This window comes from Oscarella lobularis, chromosome 14 (assembly GCF_947507565.1).
Source record: "Oscarella lobularis chromosome 14, ooOscLobu1.1, whole genome shotgun sequence".
NCBI classification, from domain to species: Eukaryota; Metazoa; Porifera; class Homoscleromorpha; order Homosclerophorida; family Oscarellidae; genus Oscarella; species Oscarella lobularis.
The window spans coordinates 1670831-1683537 of record NC_089188.1 but is presented as its reverse complement, the minus strand read 5'-3'; the positions used below and the strand labels follow the sequence as shown (position 1 = coordinate 1683537).

Below are 12707 nucleotides of genomic sequence, written 5' to 3'. Positions count from 1 at the left end.
ATGCGCTCTCGTTTCAGGTTTCTTTTTCCGCCTCGCTAATGGACGGCACGAAAGCAGAACTAGCCGCTACTCTGGCAAGATTACGAATCTAGTTCTCCTAAATAAACATCGGATGCATCTAGAAGTCGATTCGCGAGTCCGTGGAACGATTCGACTATCGTCTTCTCCTGCGAATGCTCCACCTTCACGTATTCAGTCTTCTGGAGTCGAAAGGACAGAAGGAGACATTTCGCGGCTTTCACACAGGCGCGAACCGAGACGACGCGCGATAATCGTTAGAAAATAGTTTCCATTCGCAGGCGACGAAAAGTACGCAAACGTTGCAATTCGCGCCGACAAGGCCGTTCATCTTCTACGAACACTAGGATACGAACCCGTTCCCGAGGTACAGAGCACAGCACAATGGCTTCATGAAGATCATCTCTCTCTATTGTATTCTTTACAGCATCACCAACTAATGGTGATGAAGGACTACGAATCGCACGTGCCGACCGGAAAACTTTTTCTGCGACTAGCCTGCGAAGAGTTGCGCGTCTGCAAGTGCGATCCCAAGGCCAAAGAACCGCTCCCAGACGACGGCAAGGCCGAGCCATCGGATCTAATTAATTAATTAATAATTAAATATTTGACTTCCGTATAGCGACGACGGCCGAAGTTTCGCTCTATCTCGCCTATCATCTCTACATCAATTTGCAACTCTTGATCTTCACCACGGACTCTTATCATTTTGAGGATATTCGGTCCGACGTCGACGCTAGTTTTCGTGCCATCGAACTGACCTCGCCGCGTCTCGTCGACGACGTCATGAAACCGGGCAGCGCGACGCGACGAAATTTCGAAGTTGTCGCCGAGAAAGTGCGATCGTACGTGACATTGAACGGCGTCGGTTACGGTCGAGAAGAAATAGACGTCGTTATCGGATCGATAGCGGACAGTCTTCGTCATCACGTCATCATGATTTCGGAAGAGAGCCACTGCTTTTGGTCGTACTTGCAGAACATGCAAGCGGTGGTGTCGATAACGAGCGACGGGCGCATGCTGTCGGGATCGGACGCGTGGACGTACCTGGGAACTTCGTCTGAACTCGATCGAACCGCGTTTAGTGCGCGTTTCGTCGAATCGTTGGATCGGTTGGGCGCGCTCGTGGAGAAGTCCATCGATCAGTCGCTTAATGACGTGGACATCGATGCGGCGCACAAGAGCGCCGTTTGGCTGATGGAGAACATTGTGAGCGAGTATTGCCCAAGAGGCGACGAAGTGGCGACGTGGCCTATGTCAGTCAGCGAAAAGAGCTCGGAGGAGGATGCGACGACTATGGCGGAACGTATTGAAGCAATGACCGAACAATTGGTGAGTTCTTTTGGACTTAATCCACTTACAAACAGCAGAGAATCTTAGAGTCTCTTGCTCTTTGATTATTACCTAGTCTTTACACACATGTCTGTTATATAGAAAGCTTTAAAGGAGGCCGTTGGCGTTGTCAAGTACAACGCGTTTGTCAGGGTGATTCATTTTGCCGTCGAGAAGATTCTGCTGTCGGACGGTGCTCCGCAGAACCGTTGCATCAATAAACGTTTGTTTAGAAGCGAATGGAATCCTGACGTTGCATCGTAATGTGTGTGTGTATAGGAGAATCAACGTTTGCCGTCGTCTCTGCCGATTCGTCTGACATGACACTCGGGATAATGCGTCGTCTTGGCTTCGATGAAACAGACAGGGTACGTAGCTGTCGACTCTTCTCTTTTTCATAGCGAATAATGCTACACAGATGCCTTATTCCATGTATCTCTACAACTACAGCAAAAGCAAGCCCGTGCTGCAACGATTCGTGGATCTCGCTGCCGAATCGGCGCTCTTGCACACGCAAGGCGACCCGGCGCGATTTCGGCCTATCGACACAATACGTAAGCCAAAGACATGTATAAAATACTGACACAGCATACTTTCTCTTTCTTTCTTTCTCTCTTTCTTTCTCCTCAGACGATTTTCCGACGCTGGTCCTCTATTTGGCCTATCATCTACGCTTGCGTCTCGACCTACTCTGTCTCCACACCGCCGCCCACGTCGTCTCTCGCGTCGCCGACGAAGTATTGGCGAGCATCAAAATCGTCGAAGCGCTCGTCGATCGTCTCGGCGTCTTGCACCGGGGCAGCGTCGCGCACTCGACGTGGACGACGGCGCGACAGAACGTCCAGAAGTACGTCAATAGGACGACGACGGTGCAGCGTCGAGCCGAACGACGATTCACCGTTCACAGCGAATTGTCGAACGTGGCCGACGCAATTGCACTGGAACTGGGCGCCTTTCTTCCTTTTCGACTCGTTCGTCTCATGTCGTACGCGCAGAACATGTCGGCCGTCGTCGGCATCACGTCGTCGGCCGAAATGCTCGACGATCGCGCGTCGCGCACGTACATATCGACGACGGACTCGCTCGTCGTCGGATCGTTTTCCGACGAGTATTGGCGCACGAACGAGACGCTGCGCGATCTCGTTCGAAAGTCGACGACGAACGAGTTGACGGACGGCGACGTGTGTCGCGTCTACGAGCTCACCGTCTGGCAGGCGGATAACATTTTGTCGCACTTTCGTCCGGAGGCGTTCGATTTGGAGGGCTGCGGCGGCGGCGGCGACGGCACGCTGACGGCACGCGCGACGAGTCTCGGATTGAGTTTGTCGTCGGATGCGGCGGCGGCGAGCCGACTCTCCGTGACGAAGGTCGACGACGACGACGACGACGACGTCGACGATGACGACGACGACGATGACGGGAATCACGAAGAGAAACGAGATGAGGAGAAACGAGACGAAGAGAAACGAGATGAAAGCGAAAAGAAGGACGATTCGCTATTATTATTGTCGTCGCTCGATATCGTCGAATATTTGTCGACGCACGTCGACGAGGATCCCATTGACGTTGCCGTGCGATTGGGCGACGAGCGGATTTGCGCTTCCGTGGAACGTCTCGATCAGGAAATCGAAAATGTGAATTTATCCGTTGCGACGCTGGTCGAGGAGATATCCGAATTGGACGCGAGCCTGTCTACGACGGATCTGGAGTTAGTGTGCGATGCTCTTACGAAGGCGAAGAACGAACGATGCGAGAGCATTCGTAAGAGTTCGACGCTTTTGGCGCGGTGTGTCGAGTGCGCGAGAAAGCTTCGAGAGCGTATTGGCGCCTATTCTCGGCTCGACGACTTTCGCGAAGACGAGATTTATGATTTGGCGTTGAAGTTTCCTGCACTGGTGACGCATCGGGTTGATTTGATCAGAGAAATGGCTGATATTTTGCCTGGTAATGTTCTAAGGAAACTGGGACGGGAAATGAAGGTGCCATTGGATGCAGTGCGGAATTCAATTCTCAAACAAATTGAATAGGTGTTGGAGGTGATATTTTCTTTTAATTTTTATAACCGAGAGAGAGGATGGATATGATGACGTCATGCAGGGACATTGGCTTGACATGCGCACTGTCGACTGTTGCGATTCGTTCGTTTTCGACGTCAATGCGAACGCCAATTCGATCTGCACTCGAAATATAGTATGACGAATGCGCGACGTGGTATGTTTCAGGAAGTAAAGGCGTTTCTACTGCGTAGAATTCCGAAGCAACGCCGCGAACTTGGCGTTACTGAATGGACCAAGAAAGAGAGTCTCGAGAGTCCATCGATGCAGCGAAAACGGTCATTTCGGAAATAACGGTAGGAAAAGTGACTTTCGTCGCTTGTTTGACGACGTTTTCTCCTGCTTCTGCTGTAGGAGGAGCTAAAGAAGCACCTGTCTCGTCTATTATATCGCAGTTTTATACGTCCGATTCGCTACGTCAGCTTGAAAGCTCTCCAAGCTTCCGGCTACAGTTCGCTTCGAGTCAAAGAAAGTCAGCATCGAATCAAATACAGTACACTGTTACTCTAGAGCACTGCTTATATCCTCTGCATAGGCTTTCTGAATCTATTTTTGGAAGAGAACGAAAAAGTGAAGGAATTAGGTCACCATCTACTATTCCTCTTGGGATATGTTCACAATCCTCAGGTGCGTACGTGATACGTTTGTATTTATTTATTTATTTATTTATTTATTTATTTATTTATTTATTTATTTATTTGGTTATTTGCTGGAGCAGGATAAGTCGTATGAAATCGAACACTATCGCAGCAGCAAGTCGGTTCTCAAGGCGTTCACCGAGATCTCTTTCAACGACGTCTTCATTCACAGCGGCGATCCACGTGGCCGCGAACCGTTGCAGGAAAACGGTACGACACAAATTCCACCACCGTTTTGTCTGTATTGCTCGAAATCCTAAGACATCGATGTGGATATATACAGTATAGTCAAGTCTTTCTCTTTTTCTCTCTCACAGCCGATCCGGCTTTTGTCGTCGTCTATCTCTTCTATCACATCTACATTGAAATATCTCTTCTACTCGCCGTCGCCGAAATGATGCTGCCCTACGTCGGCTGCAGACTCTTTTACAGTCTCGAAGCCGTCGAGACGGCATGCCGACTCCTCGGCATTGCGCAATCGGATAGCAGCAAGATTCGATCCAAGTGGGAAACGCTGAAGCGGAGAATAATCGCTTTCGTGCACAGCGAAGGAAAAACCGGCGGCGACTTCAGCGACCTCTACGCCGACCTGAACGGCATGTTTCAAACGATGACGGAGACGGAACTTGACTTGTCGTCGTCTCCATCTCTCGTCGGCGTTTGCCGTTTCATCCTCAGCGTCTCCGGCCTTCTCGTCATCACGCGCGACGTCTTCAACTTGCCGGAGTTCGTCACGCCCGAATCGTCGTTTTCGTATCGTTCCGCCGTCGACGACATGAAGCTCGCGCGTCGCTGTTTCGACGACGAGTACGAGGAGACGATGAGCGTCGTTGTCGGCACGTTGAGGATGTCGTTGAGCGGGCCGCGACTCGGTCGATTGTACGGCCTGCTCGTCTGGCAGGCGGAGAACGTGCTGACGCGTTTCAAGGCGGACGTCGTCGACGTCGCTTCGTTGGCAGTCGAAGCGGAGATGCGACGTCGACAGACGGAATTGTGTCTGCTTATGGTAAAAAGGAGGGAGCGTTTAGCTCGTTCGCATTGCGAATAGAGTACGTACGATGTAGCAAAGTCTCCTAGTGCAAGAACGGGGTTTATAATCGGTGTTCTTGTTTAAACCACAATTGTTCACGGTGAAATACTAAACCGTAAATGTTCACCGTGAAGTTTCTGATTTGAAAAATGCTTGTTGTCCCTTCTGTTTTGTTCAAAAAAATTGATTTTATTTTCTTCTTTCTTGTAGAAAGAAATTGAAAATGGGGTTGCTGCCGACACTTACAGATGGTTCGTTCGGTCCGTGTACGCCAGAGTCGAGGAGGCCGTTCGCACGGACGGGGCAATTGCCATGTGCGACATTACAGGTCGGACAGTCGGAGCTATTTCTTGTACTTCGATTCGTACGTTATGATGTTTAGGAACGCGCGGTTTTGTTCTGCTTTCGTCCCAAACGAACGCCGCGAAAAAGACGCTCAATCTCCTCGGTTTCGAAGAGGCGAAAGCGCCTATAGTGGAGGTCTGCAGTCGCCGCCTTCTCTCTCCTTTTAGTTAATTAACGTAGCGCGATTTGTCTCTCGTTCTCTAGCTCGTCTCCGACGTCATGCTCGTTCGGGACTATCCACAGTTTCGTCCGGTCATGGAATTCTTTTTGCGTCACGCCAAACGAATGGGTATGGTATTGCCCAATCGAGGCGATCCCGCCGCGCGACACCGGCCCATCAAAACAATAGGTACGAGAGGAAACATTTTCTCCGCGCGTCTCTTATTCTTTGACCATCAGATGACAACACGTCGCTGATTGCCTATATGGCCTATCACGCATATCTTCGCGTTTACTTGCTTACCTGTCACACGCCCATCGAATATCTCACCGCCGTTCAGTCGCTCGTCGAGGAATCGTTTGCCGCCATCGATGCAATTGCCGTCAAATTGAAAATAGCGGCGTCGGGGAGCGAGACGAGACGCGCGTGGAGCGAGACAAAGCAGAAGATTTTGAAATACATCAGCCGAAGCAACGAAAGCGCTCGAGACAGCTTAATCGACGCAATAACTCAATCGTTAGATGCGTTTTTGAAAGAACTTCCCGACATTCCGGTGTGTCGTATTTGGTTGTTTGCCTATTATCTTGCCGTCCTGACGGGCATCACGCATCGCGGCGACATCATTCAGCGTCGCTACTGCGAGACCTACTTGCAAAATTGCTTGCGTTTCCCGTCCGAAGGTTTCACCGACGAATTCATGGGAGTCAATCGCAACGTCTTGGAGACAGTTCAAGCGTCGAGTGAACGTACGTTGAGTCGCGACGAAATCGAGCAGCTCTACAGGCGATGCGAGTGGCAGGCGGATCATTTTTTGAGTCATTTTGTCGTCGACGGTTTTCCCGAGAAATCAAACGACTCAATGATGGAGTTGTTCGGTCGGTTGCTTCGACAGTATAATGCGGAGGGTCGTCAGGGAGAGGAAGCCGGCGAGAGAGGCTTACCGTCCATTTCTTTGTCTCCGTCCTCGTCGTCGTCCCCGCTGTTGGACGACGACGACGACGACGACGATGACGACGACGACGACGACGACGACGACGTGGAGTCTGTTGCCGAGAAGAAAGATGAGGAGAAGGAATGCAAGGATCCGGAGCCAATAATCAAAAACGACGATTTGGCGGCAGAGTGCGACGTCGTCAAAACCCTCAACAACGATTTGGTGACAATCGACGAGGACATTATGAAACTGGAGGCGGCGTTAGAAAGTTCGCCGCGTGACGTCGTCATCAAGACGGCGATGGAAACGGCTCTCGATGAAACGAGAAAGAAGAGGGCCGTTCTTGTGAGTCGACTCGAGGAGTTATCGTCGTCGCAATGGCGGGAGCAGCTTCACTTGACCGACTTGACGTTGGAAGATGTGGGACGATTTGTAGAGGCGATCATGGAATGGCAAAGGAGTCGTTGTGATGTTGTTGTCTTGACTGAAATGAAGCGAACCGTCTTCCAATGTCGGGAACGTGACGACTGAGGCAAAGACGTACGAGTTATTAGGTAAATATCACACCGCATTTTTTTGGTGTCTCTAGATTTCTTCTAAATTTTTTCGATTGTCCGGGGAATCGGGCTGTTCATCACGTGAACTTGGGAAAACGCACTTAGAGGGAGGGGAACCTCTTTCGATATGGCGGCCCCGAGCGAGGAAAGACAGGCTTTAGCAGCGGCAAAACTCGTCATTAGCGAAACGCTGGTATTGTCATTTTACCGTGAGAGCGATCGTTTCGATAGTTCCATTTTTTTTGATGCGCAGACCGAGTTTCAGAAGCAATGCCGGTCTCTGGACTATCGCCGCTTCGTTGCACTCGTTCGTTGCGTCGGCGTGACAATGATACGATCCCTGGGAGGACACAGAATCTCATTCATTAAAAGTAAAGTATTTCTAGAGCCAACGTTGAGGCGTCAGATCACGGGAGAGGATTCAATCTTTAAAAAAATTGGGGTGTCTTTACTAAGTTAACTGGTAACTCAGTCAAAAATCCTGGCCAGCTACCATCTAGATATAACTGTATTGCATGAGGACCCTTATAATATTCTTGCCTCTTTCAGCTGGTGATATCTACAGCAATGTGACCCGACAGACCGAGGTGGGACAGCATCTTCTCTGCCTATTAGGATTTACGGAGAATGATGGCGACGTAAGCGCTTCCTCCTCAGCGATCTAACTCAGTGAATCGCTTTCTTTGCGCGCAGAGTAACGGCGTCTCTATCGACGACCTTCGTAGCAATAAATGTTCGCTGAAGGCATTTGCAGAACTGACTGCCAATGCCGTATATATTCATCAGCGAGATCCACTTGCAGCTCGACCCCTCCCAGATGACGGTAGTCCAAGTACCTCAGAGGGGCTCCCCTTCCCCAACGTCTTTACATTTAGCTAACCTTGGTTTTTCGGCGATCTACCTTACGTACCACGCGCTCTTCGAGCTTCTCGGACTGACGGCGGCGAACGACGATTACAACAAATATTTCTTTCCGTCGCTTGGCAGCCGAATCCTCTTCTCAATCGAAGCGATCGAATCGGCAGCCGACAGGCTGTGCGTCATGCTACCGGAGAGCGGCAGTCGAACCCAGTGGGATAACGTCAAGGACAAGATCGTTCGCTACGTATACAGCGAAGGGAAGAGCTGCTCCGACGAATCGCTGGAGAGCGCTATATTGGCCTTTTTCGATGCCGTATCCAATGAACTGAAAAGCGTCGTTCCTTCGAATCTGCAAGTCGTCATGAAGTACGCGTCCAAGACGATGTTTGTGCTCTACGCTTTGGCTCGCGCACAGGATCGCGTTGCCTTGGACTTGTATCCCGCCTATCGGACGCTGATCGCCGATTTGGGAAGCGACGTTTTTACCGGCGAATACGGTCGAAGAGTCGACGAAACGTGCGCGATTCTGTCGGAATTTGCCGACGAATTCGCCGGAAATTTGTACGACGTCTGCCGATGGAAAGCGCAGAACATGCTGACTCACTTTCGTTCGGAGTCGTTCGGCTCGTTGAAGCCGAGAACGTTGCAATCGGGCGTCGACGGTCGAACGAAGAGCCTTCGTCGACTATTGGTAGAGAGAGAGAGAACGTCGTTGTTATATCAAAAGATCGGCAAGCGATTTTCTTTTTTTTTCATTAATTAGACGGAGCTCAAGCGAGAGGGCGGTCCTCTTCTCTATCTGCGCTACATTCAAGCGTTGTACACGCTCGTTTCCGACGTCTTGCAACGCGACGTCGACTTCTCGAGTCATCATTCGGCGGCAATCAAAAGTGAGTGCTCGTAATTTTGAATTGGGGGGAGGGAGAGATACCGTGGGTTGGTTTTAATTAAGATAGTGAACACGTCGCCGTTTTGGCTTCGAAATCTCGTCTCGCCTTGACCGTCATCTATTTGCTCGGCTACGAGGACGTTCCGCCGGCGATTGCGGAGGTCGGTGCAATGCTCCTTGATATGATAATCATCATGGTTCGTTTTTTTAGACGTATCCCGGTTCGATGATTCTTCGCGATCAGGAACGAAGCAAACCGGTTATGCAATATTTTTTACGACTCGTAAAAAACGACGTCATTATGGCAAAGGGAGATATTTGCTGTCGCCGACCTATAGACACGATAGGTTAGTAAACGGTTAATAAAAAATCATTAAATAATTATTGATTTTTTTCTCCCTCCCCCTCTGTAAGGCGACAGAGCATCCCAGGTCGTCTATCTCGGCTACATTCTGCGCTTTCGCATCTGCTTTCTTGCCCTCTACACGCCATCTCAATTCTTCAGCGTCGTCGAAGCGGAAGTCGTGGCGAGTTTCGCCGCCGTCGAAGCGCTCGCGACGAAAATGAACGTTCTAAAGAGCGGCACTCGATTGCGAGGATTCTGGGGCACGATTCGACAGCAAACGCTCAAATATCTTCGAACGGGCGATCGACACGGCGAGCGAAGCGAGCTGTCGGACTTCTTCGAAGAAATCATCGACATGTTCATCCAAGAAATGCCCAACACGCCGGCAATTCGTCTTCTATCGTTCTTCCAAAATCTCTTCGCTCTGATTGGATACACGTCGCACGGATCGATGTTCGAGCCGGAACAGTGCGAGTCGTATCTCCACAACGGCGACGGACGCAAAGTGCCGTACGACGCCTTCAGCGTCGAATTCATGGACGTTCACGAACGCGTACTGGGGCTCGTCGACGAGGCGTGCAAGCGAAGTCTGACGGAGAACGAGTTGAATCGGCTGCACGAGCTCTGCATTTGGCAGGTGGACAACGCGTTGAGCGAGTTTAGACCCGAGTCGGCGTATGTGGGATTGATCGGTGGAGGCGGCGGCGACGGTGGCGGCGGCGATTTAATGAGCATGCTGATGGGAATGATGCAGCAGAACGAGGGACGCGGCAGAGAGGGCGGCGACGACGGCACCGACAGTAGTAATGATCAGCGAAGAGTACGTGTCGTCGAAAGCGATAGCGATAGCGAGGATGACGGCGAGGAGAAGAGAGACGACGACGAAAAGGAGAAGGAGGACAAGAGCGACTCGACGTCAGAAAAGGACGACTTTTTTGACGAGGAGGAAAGAGACAGGGAAGAGGACGTAGAGGAGGCAAGTTTCGAGAACGAGAAAGAGACTCTGGACGAGGGGGAAAAAGAGGTATCGAGTGACGAAGAGAAGGAGTTCGAGGAACGAAGTTCGAGTGAAAAGTCAGTTGGACTGTCCTGTGCTTCCACGCATTCAATTGAGAGCAGTCCAATAGAACTTGACGACGGAACGACGGTCTCTCTCGAGACGTGCAGCGTCTCTAGTGTTGCCGACTCTCTTGCCTTACTAGAACGCGTCGATAAAACTCTTCGAACTCGAACGGACGAACTGTCAAAAGCCAAAGAGGAATTAGGCCACTTGCAAAAAGCCTGCGAGACACCAAACGTGCCGTCTTCCGTGAAGACGGCACTCGAAAAGGCTATAACAGGCAAGGAAGAAGAGATTTTGAAAATCGACGAGACGTTGAGAAACTTGACTGCATTTGGGAATTGGCTAAGGGAAGAACGCATCAGCCAACTGCCGCCTTCTCAGCCTGAGGCTTCCGCTCGACAGGTTGAAGCTAAAGTTACTCATTTGAATTGTCTGAGTAGCGATGAAGTACGGAGACTTTTGAAAGCAATTGTGGAATGGCACGCCTTTTCCAGCGATATCACTGACAACGTGCCGGCGCCAATGTTGGCTGCAATGATTCGTGCTGGTTTTGATCGAGCCGATCGAATTGAAAGCGTCTTAGGACTCAAGCTGAAGGTTTTGTAACATAACATATTTACTAGCTTAGTTAAAAATACGCTTGCGTTTGTTCGCACGCGCATGAACAACGTCGCCGAGAAAGTGGTTCACGGTTTTGGTTGATTTTGGGCCGTGGACCGTTAGGGCCAGAGAACGGGTGATTTAGTTTTAAGGCCAGAGAACGGGCGAATTAGTTTTCAGGCCAGAGAACGGGCGATTTAGTTTTAAAACTAATTTGCCCGTTCTCTGGCCCTAAAACTGTTTCGCCCGTTCTCTGGCCTTAGCTATGGTTTTTCATCCAAAATTGGTCGCGAACTATTATAGTTCACTGTTTTTCCTCAAAATTAGACAATGAACTATAATGGTTTTTAGGTGAAAAACCATAGGTACATGACGAAAATCAGAAGGCACGTGATTTTTCGTTTGCGCATGCGGACAGTTGGGTTAGAAATGCGGCGTATTCTAGCTGCGTTTGTCGCGTTACGGCATTGCCTTCTGCGGCACCGATGACGGCATCAGCGAAACGTCGCTCGTCGACTTGACATCTCACGCAGTGGACGCGTTTCGCGCTTCTTCTGCCTGTGCAGCGTTCAGCGATATCTCATCCACGCATTCTACGCAGCTGGGAGTGACGGCAACAAAAAAAAAAGACGCGAAGTAAAAAACGTTCTTTTTGGCTCTCTAGTTCGAATTTTCGCGATAGAAAAAGCGACTCTCTGATCGCCGGAAACCGTTTTTTAGGAGAACCGTGCCGTACCCGTTATGCCTCATATCATGAGAACTGTAAAGTGGGTTTGTTCATACAGTTTCGCACGGGCAACACTGCATTGTCGTTGAAGAAACCCACTTTTACAGTTCTCATGAGGCATACAGTAGCAGTTTCAATTGGTAGCGGGCTGTTCTCAATGTGTACGTTCCTCGTCAGAATCCCTTACCCCGAAGGCTAACGTCTAGATATAGAGAATATTAATATGTTGTCTCTTGTGGTTTGATAGGTGCATCGAACAACGCATCTTCAATCTTCAATCTCTGCTCTCATTCATAAATGCGTGGGACTTCTGCCGCCTCATCAGCCGGGTCTGACTTCTCCGTCTCTGACTCGTCGACGCCGATGGGCACTTTGTTGTCGTCTTCGCGCGTCGAAATTCAATGCGGAGCCCTCTCCAACGTCAATCGCTTGTCGTCGTTCTGGGGACGCCGACGACTTCAAAGGAGTCGGCGAACAACCAACGTCTTTCGTCAACATAAGTGTTTGATTGCAACGTTCTCGTGCCGACGACGTGCTCTTTGCCGTTGCGGTCGCCGTTCTTGTGATGAGCCATTTCGTGCCTTCGTTTCCGTCGTGGAAGCCCGATTGTACTATGTACGAAGACGTAGAGAGCGGCGACTAGGTGATAGCCGACGGAATATGTACTGGTGAAACGGCCACTAGAGGAAGGGAGGGACAATCGCGGGCGGGTCGTGCGTTGCTCCACCACTATTCAAGTCATCCTTGAATTGAAGGTAATTTGTCATTGATCTCCTCGTCAATTGTTTTGTCGTGTAGTCGTTCCCCCAATCCGACGAGGCAGACGCAGCCATCCCTCTGTGGCCAAGAGCGATAAATAGGCCGTACCTCTGCAGAGGCTATAGAGCGCCTCCCCGTGTAAGGCAGGGCACTGGCGGGTAATGACAGTGACGCCCCTTGGAATTGCACCTGTGAGTGGACTGACATCCCAGCTGCCACTTTCACAGTCCAAGGCTCGGAGCCAGGAGGTTAAACGGGCTCACCCTCCGCGGGGGAGTATGGAGTGACCCCACGAGCCCTTGGCTCATAGCAGGTGCCCACCTGGCCTTACCCGTTTGGGCGAGGGGGTGGATGGAGGAGAGGGGAAACTCTGCTTGTTTTTGTTTTGAACATC

At 50.6% G+C, this 12707-nt stretch overlaps 3 protein-coding genes across 3 annotated transcripts; all 3 read left to right on the top strand.

Annotated features, from left to right (window-relative positions):
• The first annotated feature begins 18 nt into the window (after positions 1 to 18).
• Positions 19 to 3452, top strand: LOC136195605 (uncharacterized). The gene is made up of 9 exons (XM_065984989.1): positions 19 to 74; positions 123 to 246; positions 300 to 385; positions 446 to 578; positions 641 to 1350; positions 1453 to 1573; positions 1630 to 1718; positions 1769 to 1904; positions 1981 to 3452. Exons 1-9 carry the CDS (start codon positions 39 to 41, stop codon positions 3375 to 3377), a joined length of 2832 nt encoding a protein of 943 aa, XP_065841061.1. The 5' UTR covers positions 19 to 38; the 3' UTR covers positions 3378 to 3452.
• A 16-nt stretch (positions 3453 to 3468) lies between these two features.
• On the top strand, positions 3469 to 7048 carry LOC136195600 (uncharacterized). Its single transcript, XM_065984981.1, has 10 exons — positions 3469 to 3540; positions 3599 to 3700; positions 3759 to 3876; positions 3940 to 4031; positions 4123 to 4252; positions 4360 to 5048; positions 5283 to 5400; positions 5455 to 5552; positions 5622 to 5766; positions 5817 to 7048. The coding sequence occupies exons 2-10, from the start codon at positions 3635 to 3637 to the stop codon at positions 7040 to 7042; spliced, it is 2682 nt and encodes an 893-aa protein (XP_065841053.1). The 5' UTR covers positions 3469 to 3540; positions 3599 to 3634; the 3' UTR covers positions 7043 to 7048.
• Positions 7049 to 7131: 83 nt separating this feature from the next.
• LOC136195599 (uncharacterized) lies at positions 7132 to 10882 on the top strand. The gene is made up of 9 exons (XM_065984980.1): positions 7132 to 7261; positions 7322 to 7439; positions 7618 to 7706; positions 7762 to 7891; positions 7944 to 8620; positions 8693 to 8819; positions 8882 to 8979; positions 9030 to 9165; positions 9233 to 10882. The coding sequence occupies exons 1-9, from the start codon at positions 7196 to 7198 to the stop codon at positions 10831 to 10833; spliced, it is 3042 nt and encodes a 1013-aa protein (XP_065841052.1). The 5' UTR covers positions 7132 to 7195; the 3' UTR covers positions 10834 to 10882.
• The last annotated feature ends 1825 nt before the right edge of the window (positions 10883 to 12707 follow it).

What these genes read in the sequence shown, in the direction of transcription:
- LOC136195605 (XM_065984989.1), top strand. Translation starts at nt 39, where the DNA reads ATGGACGGCACGAAAGCAGAACTAGCCGCTACTCTG. An exon ending in CAGAACTAGCCGCTACTCTG is followed by an intron (nt 75 to 122) that starts GCAAGATTACGA and finishes GGATGCATCTAG; the next exon opens with AAGTCGATTCGCGAGTCCGT. An exon ending in TCGGCCTATCGACACAATAC is followed by an intron (nt 1,905 to 1,980) that starts GTAAGCCAAAGA and finishes CTTTCTCCTCAG; the next exon opens with ACGATTTTCCGACGCTGGTC.
- LOC136195600 (XM_065984981.1), top strand. Translation starts at nt 3,635, where the DNA reads ATGGACCAAGAAAGAGAGTCTCGAGAGTCCATCGATGCAGCGAAAACG. An exon ending in TTCGCTTCGAGTCAAAGAAA is followed by an intron (nt 3,877 to 3,939) that starts GTCAGCATCGAA and finishes TCCTCTGCATAG; the next exon opens with GCTTTCTGAATCTATTTTTG. An exon ending in CCGGCCCATCAAAACAATAG is followed by an intron (nt 5,767 to 5,816) that starts GTACGAGAGGAA and finishes TTTGACCATCAG; the next exon opens with ATGACAACACGTCGCTGATT.
- LOC136195599 (XM_065984980.1), top strand. Translation starts at nt 7,196, where the DNA reads ATGGCGGCCCCGAGCGAGGAAAGACAGGCTTTAGCAGCGGCAAAACTC. An exon ending in CAGAATCTCATTCATTAAAA is followed by an intron (nt 7,440 to 7,617) that starts GTAAAGTATTTC and finishes TGCCTCTTTCAG; the next exon opens with CTGGTGATATCTACAGCAAT. An exon ending in TCATTCGGCGGCAATCAAAA is followed by an intron (nt 8,820 to 8,881) that starts GTGAGTGCTCGT and finishes GTTTTAATTAAG; the next exon opens with ATAGTGAACACGTCGCCGTT.